The sequence below is a fragment of the Bombyx mandarina genome, chromosome 10 (genome assembly GCF_030267445.1).
Source record: "Bombyx mandarina strain Sakado chromosome 10, ASM3026744v2".
Classification (NCBI taxonomy): domain Eukaryota; kingdom Metazoa; phylum Arthropoda; class Insecta; order Lepidoptera; family Bombycidae; genus Bombyx; species Bombyx mandarina.
This window is the reverse complement of record NC_143217.1, coordinates 7,382,246-7,400,609: the sequence shown is the minus strand read 5'-3', so window position 1 is coordinate 7,400,609 and position 18,364 is coordinate 7,382,246. Positions and strand designations below refer to the sequence as shown.

General features: G+C 34.5%; 2 protein-coding genes across 3 annotated transcripts; one reads left to right on the top strand and one right to left on the bottom strand.

The window, feature by feature from the left end:
• Positions 1–363: 363 nt before the first annotated feature.
• Dus1 (Dihydrouridine synthase 1) lies at positions 364–5,654 on the bottom strand. Of its 2 annotated transcripts, XM_028170972.2 has the most exons (7): positions 4,790–5,654; positions 4,486–4,645; positions 3,838–4,033; positions 3,292–3,540; positions 2,613–2,868; positions 2,246–2,413; positions 364–561 (listed from the first exon to the last, which is right to left on the bottom strand). In XM_028170972.2, the coding sequence occupies exons 1-7, from the start codon at positions 5,000–5,002 to the stop codon at positions 412–414; spliced, it is 1,392 nt and encodes a 463-aa protein (XP_028026773.2). In that variant the 5' UTR covers positions 5,003–5,654; the 3' UTR covers positions 364–411. The 2 variants fall into 2 exon arrangements, with proteins under 2 accessions (XP_028026773.2, XP_089586637.1); XM_089730511.1 differs by lacking the exon at positions 3,292–3,540 and having other exon boundaries at positions 4,790–5,094.
• Positions 5,655–9,020: 3,366 nt separating this feature from the next.
• Positions 9,021–18,177, top strand: LOC114251393 (sphingomyelin phosphodiesterase 4). The gene is made up of 13 exons (XM_028185629.2): positions 9,021–9,734; positions 9,818–10,120; positions 10,352–10,454; positions 10,738–10,954; positions 11,534–11,708; positions 11,830–12,122; positions 12,818–12,998; positions 13,067–13,188; positions 14,326–14,543; positions 14,919–15,049; positions 16,896–17,000; positions 17,077–17,199; positions 17,810–18,177. The coding sequence occupies exons 1-13, from the start codon at positions 9,717–9,719 to the stop codon at positions 18,137–18,139; spliced, it is 2,319 nt and encodes a 772-aa protein (XP_028041430.2). The 5' UTR covers positions 9,021–9,716; the 3' UTR covers positions 18,140–18,177.
• The last annotated feature ends 187 nt before the right edge of the window (positions 18,178–18,364 follow it).

Below are 18,364 nucleotides of genomic sequence, written 5' to 3'. Positions count from 1 at the left end.
AAAAAATTTAAACGAATATTTATTTCAGTCGAAAGAAAAATGTGGAATTTTAGATTGTATAAATTGCGGAGAAAAGCCAACATCGAATGCAAAATCATTAAAGTTAAACAAAGCTACTGTATGTTATCATAAAATATTACTTTGGTTTCGACATAAAATGGTACACATTGCTTTTACGTATATTACTTCAAGGTTTCGTTTATCACGGTTTAGATATAGCATGATACGAATTAGCAGTCTTATACGAAGGGGGTTCTGTATAAAGTTACATTTTGATCCTGCAATAGCTTGCGTGGGAAGCGCTACTGATAACATTGAATCACGAGGTAACATATGTTTCTCAGACACAATATAAGCAATCAATTTCAATAATCAGGTAATCAATTTATTTCAAAAAAAATATCTTAACAGCTACGTCTCCTCAGTATTTTTATTTGCAAATAATTTGGCAATTTCTCTTCTAGTATGAACAAGTATCCTGTGACCTCTACAATCCAAGTCTTCTTCGTAACACTTATTTTTACAACATTTTTTACATAGTTTGTATGTACATTTACCGCCCTGAAATGATAAAAAGGAAACAATGTAGTTTAATGTGTCTAATCTACGGTTTGGGTTTTTGGCGGGAACGCGAGGAGTGATGTCGTATCATTTGTTTTATTTTGTCTATTTAGTGTTTCTTCAGGTTTGGTTTATTATCTGTATAGTATCTGTGAAAGTGCACAAATGTGGGAAAATTAAACAAAGCCGCTGAACATAACTTCTCAAGATCCTCCAAAAAGTTCACTGAAAAAATCCCAGTAAATGATCACCATTTTACTGAGATTATACTTCATCCCATATCATCTCATTTTATTTCATTTCATGCCATGTTTCATAATATTAATCAACTTCATTTTACTACAGTAATCGAATTACTTTCTCAACCGTCGTCGTGGCCTAAAGGATAAGACGTCCGGTGCATTCGTGTTGAGCGATGCACCGATGTTCGAATCCCAGGCGGGTACCAATTTTTTAATGAAATACGTACTCAACAAATGTTCACGATTGACTTCCACAGTGAAGGAATAACATCGTGTAATAAAAATCAAACCCGCAAAATTATAATTTGCGTAATTACTGGTGGTAGGAGCTCTTCTGAGTCCGCGCGGGTAGGTACCACCACCCTGCCTATTTCTACCGTGAAGCAGTAATGCGTTTCGGTCTGAAGGGTAGGGCAGCCGTTGTAACTATACCGAGATCTTAGAACTTATATCTCAAGGTGGGTGGCGCATTTAAGTTGTAGATGTCTATGGGCTCCAGTAACCACCAGGTGGGCTGTGAGCTCGTCCACCCATCTAAGCAATAAAAAAAACCTAATTTATCTATACCGTCCCACGCTGCTAATTTCATTCATACTTACACTGATATTACAAATGGCCAACATGGACAGTTTCTTTCATTTTTCATTATTCATAAACTGTAAATAATTAAAACAGCCAAAAAAATCTTATTACTTGACACTGACTAATGCACAAACTACGGTAACCTGCTGCTTTGTTATTAGCTTACTACGTAGATAAGCTTACGATCCGCATAATGATAACTGCTCACCGTCACTCAGGGACACAGTGCCACAAAGCACGGCCCCGGTTTTCATGCTTTCCCAACTAAGTGCACAGAATTATCATACTCCATGGAACCATCAATAAAACCCGAATCTGGAATGTACTACTACCGGAAACGATAATCATTGATCAAGTTAAATATAGATGCTTGTCTCTCTAATAACTCCATATTAAGTGAACACGGAATGTAATGCGAACGCAGTTAGTCGCGCGATCTTTAGCGAATGTAAAGTTCGGAAGTTCACGTATTTTAAATTGTTTTCCCTTGCGTAGAGTTACAAAAATACTTTTTTAGTAACAATTTGCAATATACCTTGATTCGCGCTGAACAGGCAATCAGGGTATAAGGGTACTTATACCAAACTATACTTTTGTTACTATAACTGTCTACAGTGACAGCATATTTGCATGTAAAAATTCTGTTAAGGCTATTAAAAATTACTTACTATTCTCCAAAAATACTTATTTATGAGGTACCTAAAACTTTTGACATTAATCTTTAAGTTTTTTTGCATAGACTGACAGTCAATCTCGCAGAAGTTACTTGTGTTTACATTTCTTTGTATAGGCTATCCATAAGATTCTCATGACTTAAGTGTATATATAACTAAACTATATATCAAGTACAGAATACAAACCAGAGGATTAGGACATTTATCATTGAAACAAATATCTCCATTTCGCCCATTCTGGTTTTGATCTGCTTTCTGAGGTCTTCGCATCATCCGTTTCATCTTTTTCATTTTCTTACGTGATATATGATTTCCATCTTGGTCTTCATTAATTCTTTTACATTCCTGATTGTTCTGCAAAATGTTAAAATGCAGTATAGCTACATAACAGTGTCTTACCAAGTATCCGTGAGTAAATAAGTTAATATACTATCATATTATGTCACCAATTAAAATTTTCAATACTTGTATAATATAATAGTTTCAAACAATATTATTATAGGTTCAAATATAATAAGATACAAATGTGCCATCAAAAAACACAAGGTCTTACCTGGTTTTTACTTAGCTCGTGCATTTTCTGTGTATGTGCTTCTGGTGACATTCTCACATAAGGTTGACATATCCATGGTGGTAAAATTAAATTGTACCCTGTCCTGGATATATTTTCTTCATCTTCATAATGTATTTTCCCTTCATGATAAGGTTGATATTTATTTTTTAGATTTTCACAAACTTTCTTGAAGTCATTTATATTCTGAGCTGTAGCAAGTAATTGTCGGTCATCATTGTTCTCATCAAAGGTGAAACTAAAATGTACCAGTAAATTAAAAGATAAAAGAAGAAACTGGTGGCAAAATATTTTGTGAATGATGTGAATTGTAAGTGATAATTTTAAATAGTATTTTTTTTTTCTTAGATGGTTGGATGATCTTACAGCCCTCCTGGTGTTAAAAGGTTACCATAGCCCATAGATATCTAAAACGCAAATTCCGTCACCCGACTCAAGACATGAGTTCTGAGGTTTCAAGTTTTACACTACGTCGGCTGCCTCATATTTCAAACCGAAACGTATTACTGTTTCACAGCAGAAATAGGCAGGGTGGTGATACCAAATCATGCAGACCCAGAAGACATCCTACCACCAGTAAAATTTAATAATTTTGAAAAGTATGTTACTAATATGAAGATATCTTAGTGACTTTAATAGAAGGTAAAATAATCAAACTCACATTTTATGGAAAATTTTGAATAGATGTCCTCTAACATAAGATGAGGGACAGGGATACCTGTAAACTAATTCTAAATACTCTTCTGCCAATTCCCAAGTGACTGGGTTAATACCCTCAAACAGAGCAGGATTTGTAAGAATTCCCTCTGCACTCATTACGCCATCAACTTTGGTATATTCTATACACCTGTATACATCTTCGAGACACTGAATATTACCATTTGCAAGCATGGGTATTGATACAGACTCCCTTGAAAATTTTGCAAAATTTAATTATTTTATTCCCATCATAATTAAAAGCAATCATACATTTCACAACAAACAATTTTATCTAAATTAAGTGGAATGCCATCAGTGAAAATGCAGTTTAGTTTGTCAACATAATCATTGAATTTAGATTCATAATCTTTACTTATTAACTACTGAGCACCAAAGTGTACCAAGGCTAATCAATGTTTTTGAAGTGCTTTATGTAGAACAAATAGCATTATTCGCGATAAATAAAACCACCTTCAAATACATTAAAAATAACATTTTTTAACATTACCTTATAGCTTTTATATGTTTCCAACTAGCAATGCCAGTCAACGGCCCTTTCTGCTCTCTTGTTCTTCCATGAACTGTTAGGAGTTTACATCCAGATGCTTCTAGCATCTTGGCATAATTTACTGATTTGTCAATATCTTCAAATATTCTCACTTTACATGTGATTGGTATGGAAACAGCCTTGGACATTGCAGTCACTAAAATAAAAATCTTATAAGAATTGATTTTGGAAAGAATGTTTGCTTACTGCTGACATTATATTTGACTACTTTATACATATATACATAATATAATTGAATGTTAACTTTTAAATGATAAGAGCACATTGAACTAGATATTATTTGTTTATGTTTATGGAAAGGTTTTAAATGCTGCATTATTTTTACAGTAAGATACATTTTGGGATTGGCTTATACCCTCTAACTACTTTAGCAACATGAACCAGCCAATTGTGCTACCAATTCACTCAGGCAGAGGCTGCTGTTTATGCATGCAGCTCTACTACATTTGTAATTTTAAATATTTCTAACGTTTTAAATTTATTGCTGAATTATGCCTAACTAATTAAATAATTTTGATAAGTTTGCATAATTTTAAAATACAATACAATATCAGCAATAAGCATAATATTTACCTCAATTAGCATTACCGATCTCTTTCAATAATTCCCAGTCATCTTGAAGAAAGGATCCATATCTTCCTCTTTTAGCAATAGATTGAGGACATCCAAGGTTGATGTCTATAGCATCACAATATTCTTCAGCTAATTTTGCAGCTGATGCCATAATTTCAGGGTTGTTTCCGCAAAACTATACAGTAACAATTACTTAATTAAACTTCACTAAAGTCAGTTAATTGTAGTACTGTCTAAGAACAGTTGTTACAAAATTATTTGTATTTCAAGTTAGTAAATATTACAAAATAATTTCGTTTGCTTTAAATTATATGTGTACCTGTACTATTAAAGGACGATCTTCTTCACAAGTAACTAGGTTGTCTTTCCTGTATTTAGCATCTTTTGTAAAAACATTACTATGTAACATAGGAGTGTAGCACAAATTTGCACCATGCCGTCTACAGAGTAGGCGCCAAGCTAGTTCGCTAGCATCAACCATAGGCGCCACAACAAATTGTGCATTATTTAACTCAAAAATCCAGTTAGCCATTATGTAATTATTATTTACGAGGCGAATTATTTTTTATTTGTACGATTATCGTATCGCACAATCATTGTGATTTATGACACAATGACACAATACACAATGTCAGCATTTTTTTATTGATTCGTCTGCCAGACAAGCAGTGGGAACGTAGCCCATACTACCATACACTTGTAACCAAAGGTCAAAGCCAAGTCAGTTTTACAAAAAGGGCAATGGAAAGGAATAAACTGTAATTAAATCACTGTTACTTAGACTTTTAAAGATTTGTGGGAGAAAATGAGAAATTCCTTAATGTCTGAAATCAATCATTTCACTCCATACCATTTTTAGTAAAAAATTTGCTGTATGTGTGATATCTGATGAACTGATACCTTTCCAGTTAGGAAAATGGAACGCTACTGATGTAAACTTCTTAGTTGAAATTATCAGCCATAAGTTGACGTCATTGTCAATCTGTTTTATTCGTTATTTGTCAATGTATCTAATGTAATCAAAGCAAATTTTACTGTTAATTTTAGCTTATTAAAACCTTATATTCAGTAAAGGTTTTCTCTTATTACAATTTAATAAGCTAATCGATTGTTCGCTGGAAGCTCGAAACACCATTTGTTACTCCAAAAGGAATACGCTTGAACTGGTACAAATTTCCCAGTGCTTCAAAAGCGGTAAATTTTCTTTCTTCGGGTAGTATAGGTACTTGATGGTACGCGTTTTTCAGGTCTATTAGACTGAAAAATGTATTCTTTGCCACTTTCGAAACTAAGTCCTCAATGTTTGGTAAAGGGTACGCGTTGAGTTCTGTGTAACGATTAATTGTCTGAGAGTAATCAATTACAAGGCGTTTTTTATGAGTTTCGCTTTTTGTTATTAGTACTTGGGCCCTCCACGGTGATTTACTTTCTTCAATCACGCCCTCTGCTATAAGGTTTCTGATTTCTTCTTTAATAAATTCACTATCCTCTTTGTTGTGCCTTCGAGACTTTATAGCAATAGGTTTGCAGTTGGGAGATACATTCGCAAAAAGCGGTACAGCTGGTACTGATGCTTCAGCTACGCTACATACTTGAAGTGGATGTTTTGGCCCACCGAAAGAGAACTCTAGCGATGAATGTTCTTCGAGGACGTCATGGCCGATAATTATATCAGCACCAAAATTTTTCACGATAAGAAGATTCACATTATCATATCTATGATTTCCGATTTTCAGGGTTTGCCAAGTTTGACCTTCTACTTGTGAAGTATAATTAAGAGAGGCCATAGAAATAGTCTGATTGCAGGATTTTCTTTTTAACCTGCATAGTCTTGCAAAGTTGTCATTTATAAAACTGATGGAGCTGCCGGTGTCGAGAAGTGCTTCTGCTCTTATTCCTCGAATATAAGCGGGTACAGTAGCTTTACGTAATGAAGAAGGTGACGCTGCTGTGATACAAGCGGAAAGATCTTCAGTACCTACTACCACAGAATTTGTAGATTTAGAAGAGCTTCTACAAACAGTGGCAAAGTGCCCCTTCTTGTTGCAGAGCTGACAAGTCTTTTCAAAGGCAGGGCAGTTCTTACGAGGATGTATTTGACCCCCACAAAAGAAACATTTTTGTCGTCGAGGATTATTAACAGAAGAGCAGGTCTCGTTGTGCAGAGTTTGTGATTTCGAAGAGACTAATGTTGGTTCTTTTAGAGCAACAGCATTTAAAGAGACAGTATTGAAGTTTTGAGAGTTGATCTCTGCAGTTTCTAGAGAGAGTGCTTGGTTGTAAGCTTGATCAAGTGTTAGAGTTAAGTTTTCTAAAAGCCTTTGTCTGATTTTATGCGATGATATACCGGATATGAAAGCATCACGTACGCTATCGTTTTTGTTTGTTTCTGCATCAACAGCCACAAAATCACAATCTTTGGAAAGTAGTTTCAAAGCTTGTAAATATGTGTCAATACTTTCTTCTGGTCGTTGTTTCCTTGTTGCTAACATATGTCTAGCAAAAGCCAGATTTTTTGGTTTTACATCCTGACTTTTCATACATTCGGCTTCCAGATAGCCGAGAAACAACAGTGTCGAATCATCATCTAGCACCATTGGGTTCAGAAAGGGTAGATCTGCGAATAGATAATGAACACACTATTGATTATCATAACGTCGCAGAACCACTTCCGGAAACAGAAGACCAAAACTTGGAGATTCCTTCATCTAATGAAACGGGACCTGTGGTACTTGATAATAGCAGAGAGCTAGAGACAGAATCACCATCATCACCACCGCCGGAGCCAACACTTCGTAGATCTGGTCGCGTCCATAAAACGCCAGGATTTTTAAAAGATTATAATTTAAAATAGTGCGGGAGAATGATGTAAACTTCTTAGTTGAAATTATCAGCCATAAGTTGACGTCATTGTCAATCTGTTTTATTCGTTATTTGTCAATGTATCTAATGTAATCAAAGAAAATTTTATTGTTAATTTTAGCTTATTAAAACCTTATATTCAGTAAAGGTTTTCTCTTATTACAGCTACTGTATTTTTATGACTTATTTTCTGACTGATTGATACCTAAGTGTTTAATCTATGCTCGTAGTCAATCGGAGCTCAAATTAGTGATGTGAGCCGATTACAATTTCTGGCTCCGGTTAATTACCGGTTTTTTTCTCAAATCACCGGTTTTTTTTAGGTTTTTTCCATAAAAGCTAAATAATCACTAAATAAAACAAATTTACGTGCAAACGAAGAGTTTTCTTCATACAATTAATTGGGTGAACATATTTTATATAGGCTTTTAATGATCATATGTATATTGTACAATAATAAAAAGCTTTTTAATTTTTTTTGATGAAATTTGATGCAAGAAGCATATTTCGTCCACTGCGTCATCCAGAAGCCTGCTCCTTCTGGATGTTAGCACGTACCCCGACGTCGAAAACGTACGTTTGGAAGGCACAGAACAGAAGGCACAGTTGCTGGGACTGAAAGGTATTTAAATACAATTTTGTTTAAAGGCCTTATTGAGTATTCCTCATTCAAAAAGTGCCAGCAATTTCGGTGTGGTTTCCTGTGGCGGCTTCAGTCTCAATATACAATCGCACTATATTCACTGCGGCCGCCGTGGCGTTCGGAATATCCCGTTTTCGCCAATGCAAAAAATCCAGAATACCAGGCTTTTTAAATTTGTTTGTGGTTTCTTCTGGCTGTTCCGATGATAAAGCGAGTTGAAAATTCTTTAAGAAGATTCCCCAAATCACGACGCACCATCTCTTTTGCAGACAACATGTGCTCTGGTTGGCGAAAGCCATTTCTGAGTGTTGGGTGCAGATATGTGGATATTTGGGTCACGGTCCTCATTTCGTACGCTAAAAGTCTACCAACCATATTGTGGTTATTGAACTGTAGTTTTTAAATGTAATGGACGGTAATTTGAGTCTGAAACACGGTTTTTTTTTAGGTAGCTTGTATATTTGATCTGGTAGCACTGGTGTGAACTGTGAATGTAACGCGTAGTTAAAAACCGTTATTCTTAAATAAAAACCGGTGTTTATCGGTATGTATAAAAACCGGTGTTTATCGGTATGTATAAAAACCGGTTTTTCTCCGGTTTTCTTCGAACCGGTTTACATCCCTAGCTCAAATATGACTTTTTGGCGGGAACGCGAGGAGTGAAGTTGTGTGATTTGTTTTATTTTGTCTATTTAGTGTTTCTTCGGGTTTAAATGTGTAATAATGGTGGTTTATTAACTGTTTAATATCTGTGAAAGTGCACAAATGTGGGAAAATGAAACAAAGCCGCTGGACGTAGCTTCTCGGGATCCTCCTAAAGGTCCATTGAAAAAATCTTAGTAAATGACCACCATTTTACTGAGATTATATTTCAGCCCATATAATCTCAATTCATTTTATTTCATTTCATCCCAGTTGATTAGTGTCTCAAATTAATCATCTTCATTTCATTTCACTCCATAATATCATTTTTCATAAAAATATGAATAATATAAATTAAAATAAGACATGACTTAAAGGTCTCTGTCACCAGGTCGTAAAAAAAGAGCTCAAATAAATTTATTGTCGAATTTGCCATTTTACAAGGATTGGAAATTATAAAGGACTTGGCTTCGGCCTTAATAACATTTTTATTTCAGGATATATTAATATATATCATACAAAACCTGGCTTCGGCTTTGTTGAAAAATTAAACGGTGGTTTATTAACTGTTTAGTATCTGTAAAAGTGCACAAATGTGAGAAAATGAAAAAAAGCCGCTGAACGTAACTTCTCAGGATCCTCTAAAATGTCCACTGAAAAAGTTTCAGTAAATGACCATCATCATTTTACTGAGATTAAATTTCATCCCATATCATCTCATTTCATTTCGTTTTCATTTCATTTCATGCCACGTTTCATAATAATAAACTTCATTTCATTTCATAATATTATTTTCATATAAAAAAGTTACGTATCATTAAAATAAGACTTGACCTAAAGATCTTAGTTACCAGGTCATAAAATCCCTTAAAAAAAAAGCCAATATATTTGAGTGAGCGAAATCTTCGTTTTGAAAGTTTGTTTGCTATAAAAAATAAGTGTATTTTCTGTTGTTCGTTGAGTTGAGGTTAGAAATAAGATTGGAAAGGAACCAAATTACGTACTTATGTACTTTTAATTCTATGAAAATAAGTACTGTACGAAAATAAATCACTGGAATATATATTTAACCATCAAACTAAATTAAATAAATAGAATAATGGCTCACGATTTGATGGTAAATGAACTCATTTCTCTCTGCTACCATATATTCATTCAAAATCTATGTTTACAATAATCATTTTTTTTATATGATTTCAGAGTCAGTTTTATACAAGTCTGAGTTTGCCTTTACAAGAGAAAGTCATTGAATTAACTAGAATAATCGACCAGTCCAGCTCGACCAAAGATCTACAAACAATATTCCCTCAATTGATAAATAACATTTTTTCCTCTTCATTCAGCACCGGATGGGATTTAAAGAGTATTACATGCGATGTTAATCGATATGAATTCGAAGCTCTGATAAGTTTTTTGGAGCCTCAAGGGCCAATGTTTCGACTGTGCTATAGGTTATTATCTGACACTCAGTTGAAGTACGAATTACCATTAAATGTATTACCTGTGAGTATTATTCTACATTACATTATTATTTGTAGCATTTTGGCTAAAATTGATTGGATGGATCTTTGGCTCCCGTATCATATATTTTTTCAATTAAGCATAAAGTACAGTTTTAGAAGTTTTATTTTTATCTCAAACATATTAAAAGCATATATTAAATAAATCTCACAAAAATCGTATGAATTATGTTCCATGATACCACTCACTGAAACTATTTAACAAATGTTCCAGCTTGATCTACAGGTGACATTAGAAAGAGGGAGATGCCCGCAATTTTATGCTGACATGTTAACTGCAGATGCACAAACAATGAATATGATTTCTTTGGCACTCAGTATCCTTTAAAAATGTCTGCAGTATGTACTTAGAGATTTTCATTTCAGCAAAACATTTTTGCTAATAATATTTAAAATTGTTAATAAATCTAATTTTTATTTTATCTAGTAAGCTACCTCACTGCCTACCTTGTGTTAAGTGGTTATTGAAGCCCATAGATAACACAATAAAACATTTATTTTATAAGATCACGTGAAAAAATAGTGATAGAATAGAATTTGATCTTGTTACTTAAGTACCTAATTTTTCACTCCAATAAGGTCCTTAAAGTTTATCATCAGATCCTTTCGATTATTACATTTTCAATTTTGCCTTATACTTGATTAATAATAATCAAAATAAGAACACATGGGAGAATTGGAATAGTGTGTACTTTGCATTAGCGTGTGATTATTTGATGCATTTTCTGCCTTTGGATCCCAACATGCCTGTGCTTCCACACATATCAAATTACACTGGAAAAGTACCTATAGCAGCTCCATTGAAAACTGCTAACAGGTAATAGATATTCTCATTTACTGCAAGATTTTTCTTTATTATTTTGATAACTTTAGAATAAAGCTACATAGCCTCTATAAGGGCAGCATCAATAATTATTAATAACCTTTTCACCAGGGAGTAGACTGAGACTTCAGTTTATTAAAAGGCTTGTAAATAATATATTAAGGAAATAATAGAAAGATTGTGACTTCAGCAATCATAGTAGCAAACTGACAGATAGATGATTCTTAGAAAACAGACATTAAAAGAGATGTTAAGTACTATAAAGTTGAAAGTATTGCTTTGTTTTTAAGGATTCTTTTTGTATTAAAATATTATAGTATTTTGTAAAAAATAAGTTGAACATTATAAAATGCATTTAATATTAAACACTTACAGCATTACATAGGTATCTGTAAGTAAATAAATATACCTGACTTAAAAAAGTCCTGTGAGCGGATTCACAGCCTCATGTATTAGAGTTATGTTTAGTCCTGTAGTACTTACTTAAAATCAATGCATTCGATTTTGTCAGAATTCGATAAAATAGAAAAGAACTAGTAAAATGATTAAAAAAAAAATTTTTTTACATTTCAGGCCTCTGTACTCACCATCACTGTTATTAATATCAGACTTAACTGGTTCTGTTATAAACAATCAGCATACATCACAAACACAATCTAGAAACGAAGTATGGAGATCTGAAACAGTACTGCAAGTTTTTATTGATATCTGGATGAGTGTTGAACAATTAAATGCGAGGTCTATTGAGGTTTGTTGCTGAAATTTATTTTAATTTTATTTTCAATCATCCAAATTTTTTCATGAAGTTTTTTTAATGTATTTAAAAGGTTATAAGTAATACTACTAAAGATTTATTTCCCTGTTTCCAGATGTATCAAAGATCTTATCAAATCAATACAGCAAGTCCAGAAAGAGTACGAATTGTTAGAGTGCTTATAAAGCATTTGCATTCGTTTTCAGCAAAATACGTTTCTGATCCAGCTGTGCGTTCTTCTGCATTACGAAAGTACGCACGCCAGATATTGTGTGTACGTGCATATCATTATGTCAAACATTTGGTTACAACATGGCCTCTAGATGCTTCATTCCGGCTTGTTATGGAATTATGGTTAAGCCTTATTCAACCTTGGCGATACGTTAACAACAACATTAATCAAGATAGGTAATATTGCAGTAAATTAAACATATAACACATTTTTGGAAAGGAATAAATAGGTCACGAACAACTGAAACTCGTTTTTATTACTCCCGATAGGAGGACTCACTGTCCACTGGATGTTCAGTTGTTATATAAAATGATGGAGTGTTTAGATAATATAATGTTAATTCTTACATATTTTTACACATGGGAAGATAAATTGTTTTGCCAGCTTAATACACTAATATTCTGTACAGTGACAACGACTTGTTCATCACAATCTTACATGACCTGCTTTTTCCTACCCCGAAGCAGTTATATGTTTTGGTTTAAGGGTAGGAGAGCTTTTATACAATGAATGCCCTTGGTGGTGGTGGTGACTGAGGTAGGCAGCAGGGTGACTCAACTTTTGCTATTTCAAATGTCCATGGGTGACAATGACTAATCACTGGTGGGCCATATGCTCGTTTGCCCAAGAAGGCAATTAAAAAGTGTTGTTTCTATTCTAACAATTTGAATCTGGGTTGGCAGTGAAATTGTCTGTACATATAGTGCAATCAAAAGATATATAATATTGAACAATATTCAGATATTGAGATAAAATTGATAGTAGTAAATTGATAATAATAATTATTTTAACCTTGAATTTTCATCTCAACTGCATAACCGTATACTCTTCTTCAACATGCAGCTGGTTGTAAGTATATTGTTTATTTCAGGTTTCCATCAAACAACCATCAAGATGAAAATCCAACACACACCCTCGATGCCAGCTTTACTCAGTTTATTGCTGAGAATTTTCCATCATACACTTGCATTTTCCAGTTGATTCTGCCAAGATTTATGAGATTGGATCTCACGACGTACAAAAATGCTGTGATGCTTTTTAGATTGGGAAAGGTAATATTCTGTTTTACTTACGTATCTTTCGTTTGCATCATAAAGTATGATGATTTTTTTTTGTGCAGGTGTTTTCCCAACCGCATTTAGTACCAATTCTGTGGAACTTAGAACATGCAATTCTGGATAGTGGATCTGGAGTGACACACAGTTCAGACTTAAATTTTAGCAATTCAATGACTGATCAAAGGTGAACTATTGTTTTTAAACAGTTTGTTTTAGTGCCTAGATAGATGAAAGAACTCACGGCCCGTCTAGTGTTAGTAATAATATAATAATCTAGTGTTAAAACATAGACATCATAATATGATTGACGCCACCTCCCTTGAGAAATGAGGTCGAAATCTTCAATTGGAATACGTCCGTCTGGTGTAGTGGTAAGTGACATGGTCACTACACTAGGGGGTCGCGGGTTCGAATCCCGCCAAGGGAAGATATTTGTATGATAAATATAAATGTCTTTTCCAGGGTTATGGATGTATATTAAATATATGTATGTGTATAATAAAAATCTTACATTTATTTCCGTTATCTGGTACCTGTAACACAAGTTCTTTACCAACTTATCACGGGACCAGTTAACGTGGCGTGATTGTTAGTAAAATATTTATATTTATTTATTTATAATGTCAGCCCAACCATCAACGAAATGCTTATCCAATGTTTGAATAACCACTTTGATTCTTTTTTTTTTTTTTTGATAAATTATAGACTTCTACTTTATTAAGCAGTTATACTATACGAAATAATAATATATAGACATACATATTTAAATATATACGAAAAAGGCCATATCATCAAAGAAATAGACCGTGCACTCGACAAGTAAAGAGAGGTGGTTTTACTTTACTGGTGGTAGAACCTCTTGTGAGTCCGCGCGGGTGGGTACCACCACCCTGCCTATTTCTGCCGTGAAGCAGTAATGCGTTTCGGTTTGAAGGGGGGGGCAGCCGTCGTTACTATACTTGAGACCTTAGAACTTGTATCTCAAGGTGGATGGCGCATTTACGTTGTGGATGTCTATGGGCTCCAGTAACCACTTAACATCAGGTGGGCTGTGAGCTCGTCCATCCATCTAAGCAATAAAAAAAAAAAAAAAAAGTACATTAAAAGCCGATAACGTCCAGTGATTACGTATTTTGAATGCAGCAAATTCTCGCAACTCTTTTCAAGGTGTGTGGCGCATTTACGTTGTAGATGTCTATGGGCCCCAGTAACCACTTAACACCAGGTGGGCTGTGAGCTCGTCCACACATCTAAGCAATAAATAAAAAAAAAAAAAAAACGCTCTTTCTTAATTATAAAGATTCAACAACATCTTTTACAGTTATACATACAACGGAGTGTCGTTGCAAAAATGGGTAGCGATAGCAAAACAAGCAATATCAGAATTCAATATGCCTGAAAATTTCGAATATAAACCTATATGGAATGATAACATGCGATCTTTTGCTTTAGAATTTGTAAAGAAAATTATTTCTGCTAAAACTATAGCGGAAAAGAACGTTGAAGAATTTAGTAAAAAAATCGACATGAGCAATCAAGGTAAATAAACGTATGTATTTAGTTATTTATTACGTAAACGTTTGAAAAAGCTTACAGCCACCTAGTTTTAAGCGGTTACTGAATCTTATCGGATATCGGAAATGTAAATCCACTTAGAAACATGAGGTACAAATTACAATTTTATAGCAACGGCTATCCCATTTACGCCGGAACGCATGATTGCTTCGTGGTAGAAATATGCCTACTATAGGCGGTGGTAACTACCCTAGCAGGCTCCCAAGTCGTGCTGCCACTAGTAATTATGCAAATTATATTTTCTATTACACTTGAACATGTGAACGATTCAATGATATTATGCTATAGATGAGCAGATAATGAATAATTAATTATTACACAGTTTCAACTATGTTTTAGGACTTTGGTCATCTTTAATGCACTGGCTAATGATAGCCACTCAGGATGAAAGTGATGGACATCTAGAAGAAGTAAAAAAAGTGCCAACTTATTTAAATACATCTATACACAATTTCGCAGTTATATTTGGTGTAAGCATTTATATATTGTCATTTAGCTAACAATACCGCACCGAACTGCAGCTCAGTAATCTTTGCCTGAGTCATAATTCGTAATCTATACTTAATATTATAAAAAGGAAAGATTTGTTTGTTTGTTTGTATTGAATAGGCTCCGAAACTACTGAACCGATTTGAAAAATTCTTTCACTGTTTGGAAGCTACACTATTTCCGAGTGACATAGGCTATAATATTTTTTTGAAAAAAGTTAGGGATCCTTACTAAAACTCCAATAATGTAACCCAAGGTGTAAAAAAATTACCTAAAATATTCTTTACATCGCGTGCCCTGCGAAAACTATTGATGATAGCATAAAATAATGTACTACGACTTTGTAGACGACATTATTACTTACAAAAAGTGTCGCGACAGCAGATGTCTAACTATTATAGTTATTTAAAAAAAATAAAACAGCGTCAAAAAGACCCGAGCGAAGCCGGAGCGGGCCGCTTGTATATAACTAGTCAGGTCATAAGTATTGTCACACAGTAAAAACTTTTCTTTTAGAATGCTGGCCACAAAAGAGTTTATTGAATTCGAATTTCGAATTGTTCATGAAAATAAAAATGTATACTTTTAGAATTTTACTCATTTTTAAATATGGAGTGGACGCTTAAAGAAGACCGTGTTGCAGTTATTGCGTTGCAACGTTGCGGTTACGCGCCAATTCAAATTTTTAACATACTGAAAATTTTGAATATAACCAAAAGATTCGTTTATCGTACCATCAAACGATACAATGAAGACTAGTGTAAATGACAGGTCAAGAAGTGGTCGCCCTCGGTCTGTTAGGACTCCAGCAGTGATAAAAGCTGTGAAGGCGCGAATTCAAAGAAATCCCAAACGTAAGCAGAAACTGTTGGCCCTTCAGATGGGGTTAAGCAAAACCACGGTGAAAAGGGTGTTAAATGAAGACTTAGGGCTTCGGGCATATCGAAGAAAAACAGGAAATCGTTTAAATGCTCGTCTAATGGACCTGAGACTGAAGAGATGCCGCGCTTTGTTGAAGCGGTACGCGGGAAAAATATCGGGAAATTCTTTTTTCGGATGAAAAATTTTTTACCGTAGAAGAGAGCTACAACAAACAAAATGATAAGGTGTACGCACACAGTAGTGAAGAAGCGAGCAACCGTATTCCGCGTGTCCAACGAGGTCATTTTGCATCCTCGCTTATGGTATGGTTGGGAGTTTCTTATTGGGGCTTAACAGAGGTACATTTTTGTGAGAAAGGTGTAAAAACGAATGCAGTTGTGTATCAAAATACAGTCCTGACGAACCTTGTGGAACCTGTTTCTCATACCATGTTCAATAACAGGCACTGGGTACTCCAACAAGATTCGGCGCCAGCTCATAGAGCGAAGAGCACACAAGACTGGCTGGCGGCGCGTGAAATCGACTTCATCCGGCACGAAGACTGGCCCTCCTCCAGTCCAGATTTGAATCCGTTAGATTACAAGATATGGCAACACTTGGAGGAAAAGGCGTGCTCAAAGCCTCATCCCAATTTGGAGTCACTCAAGACATCCTTGATTAAGGCAGCCGCCGATATTGACATGGACCTCGTTCGTGCTGCGATAGACGACTGGCCGCGCAGATTGAAGGCCTGTATTCAAAATCACGGAGGTCATTTTGAATAAACTTTAGTGTCATAAAAATCTATGTTTTGTTAAGTTCATTTTGGTATATGAATGGTTACATAATGAATAAACTTGTTTCAATTATTTTACATTAAGCATGTGACAGAATTTATGACCTGACTAGGTATATAAGAAGGAAGTTTTATGAGCGTGTGTATACCTAGCTATTTTAATTTTTCAGTTAAGTGAAGCACTACTACTCCCTTCAGAACCAATTGCGGATGACAGTTTAGAAAACTCATCATTTGTAAATTCAACTGCTTTTCCATTTTCTATAACAAACAAGGTAAATATTGACAGAAATGATATCCAATTAAAAAAATAAAAGAAGAGTATACTAAAGTATATATACAATTTTACAGCTGAGAAGTAAATCAACAAATGTACATTATATGGGTAATCCAGACCTCATGCCCATAGCATCCTATGAAAGTACAATTTTAGTCAGAATATTGCATCAAATTTCAACTAAAATAAATGAATTGGTGAGTTATGTCAATACATTAACATTCTAGTTAAGCATAAATTAGCAAAGGCAAAACAGTTAATCACCCTACTTCTGTTTGTTCGCTGATTTGTTTGTGTTAGTAACTGTTTGGAGCTTTTTACCACTAATCGTTTTAAGCTTTTTACTGTTACGTACCCATGTCTCTATATAAAAGTATTCATTAAAAGAAATGTGACCCATATAAATTCAGTCTTGATTTAATACATCGAGACGTGAGGCGTGTAAATTGTGTTCTTGACGGACTCCGCTTCACGTGGGTCTTAAAATAATGGGCTTGCTCGCGTATCCACACCGTTAAATAAACAAACCTTTATTTATTATAATTTTTCGTAATGACTGGTGGTAGGACCTCTTGTGAGTCCGCGCGGGTGATGCCTATTTCTACCGTAAAGCAGTAATGCGTTTCGGTTTGAAGGGTGAGGCAGCCAATGTAACTATACTTGAGACCTTAGAACTTCTATCTCAGGGTGGGTGGCGCATTTGCGTTGTAGATGTCTATGGGCTCCAGTAACCACTTAACACCAGGTGGGCTGTGAGCTCGTCCACCCATCAAAGCAACCAAAAAAAATTAATGATTTATATTTTAGTATGAACCAACGTTCGCAAACCTGTGGAATCGACAAGACATTTGGGGTTACGCGGCTCGGGAAGTACTACAGAAGCCATGTACGATTCAAACGTATGTTAAAGACATAACAAATCACTATCGTGTTATCCGGCAAGATCTACCCCCAAGGTTACTGTTAAGGCGACTTGGCTCACAGGCGTTCATTTTCTGGATAACTGTTGGCTATTTAATTATGAGATTGTTTTCTTTCAGTGGCCTTAGTTACATATTAATATTGTTTTCTTTATGGTTGTCGTATGTATTTATCAAGGGAAGTTTCAAGATGTTAAAAGTAATACGAATAAATTAAGAATAATATTTTTTATATTAAAAACCTTTTTGAACCTGCTTTTTATTTATTTACACCGTAATAATAATGGATCACAGTAATTTATTTAGACTTTGCAAAAAAAATGCCCTAGATTGGTGAACGAGTTCACTATAGATCATAAATAAGTAGTTGATATATAAGGAGCTCACTTCTATCATGTTAAGAACTTATAATTTTATAATCTATGTACTATTATTCTCTAGA

Excerpts from the sequence above, each read along its gene's own strand:
- Dus1 (XM_028170972.2), bottom strand. The coding sequence starts at position 5,002 with ATGGCTAACTGGATTTTTGAGTTAAATAATGCACAATTTGTTGTGGCG. Across the intron at positions 3,541-3,837 it reads AAACATATAAAAGCTATAAG|GGAGTCTGTATCAATACCCA; the intron begins GTAATGTTAAAA and ends AAAATTTTCAAG. Across the intron at positions 2,869-3,291 it reads TTCAAAATTTTCCATAAAAT|TTTCACCTTTGATGAGAACA; the intron begins GTGAGTTTGATT and ends GGTACATTTTAG.
- LOC114251393 (XM_028185629.2), top strand. Across the intron at positions 15,050-16,895 it reads ATTTCGCAGTTATATTTGGT|TTAAGTGAAGCACTACTACT; the intron begins GTAAGCATTTAT and ends TTAATTTTTCAG. Across the intron at positions 17,001-17,076 it reads CATTTTCTATAACAAACAAG|CTGAGAAGTAAATCAACAAA; the intron begins GTAAATATTGAC and ends ACAATTTTACAG.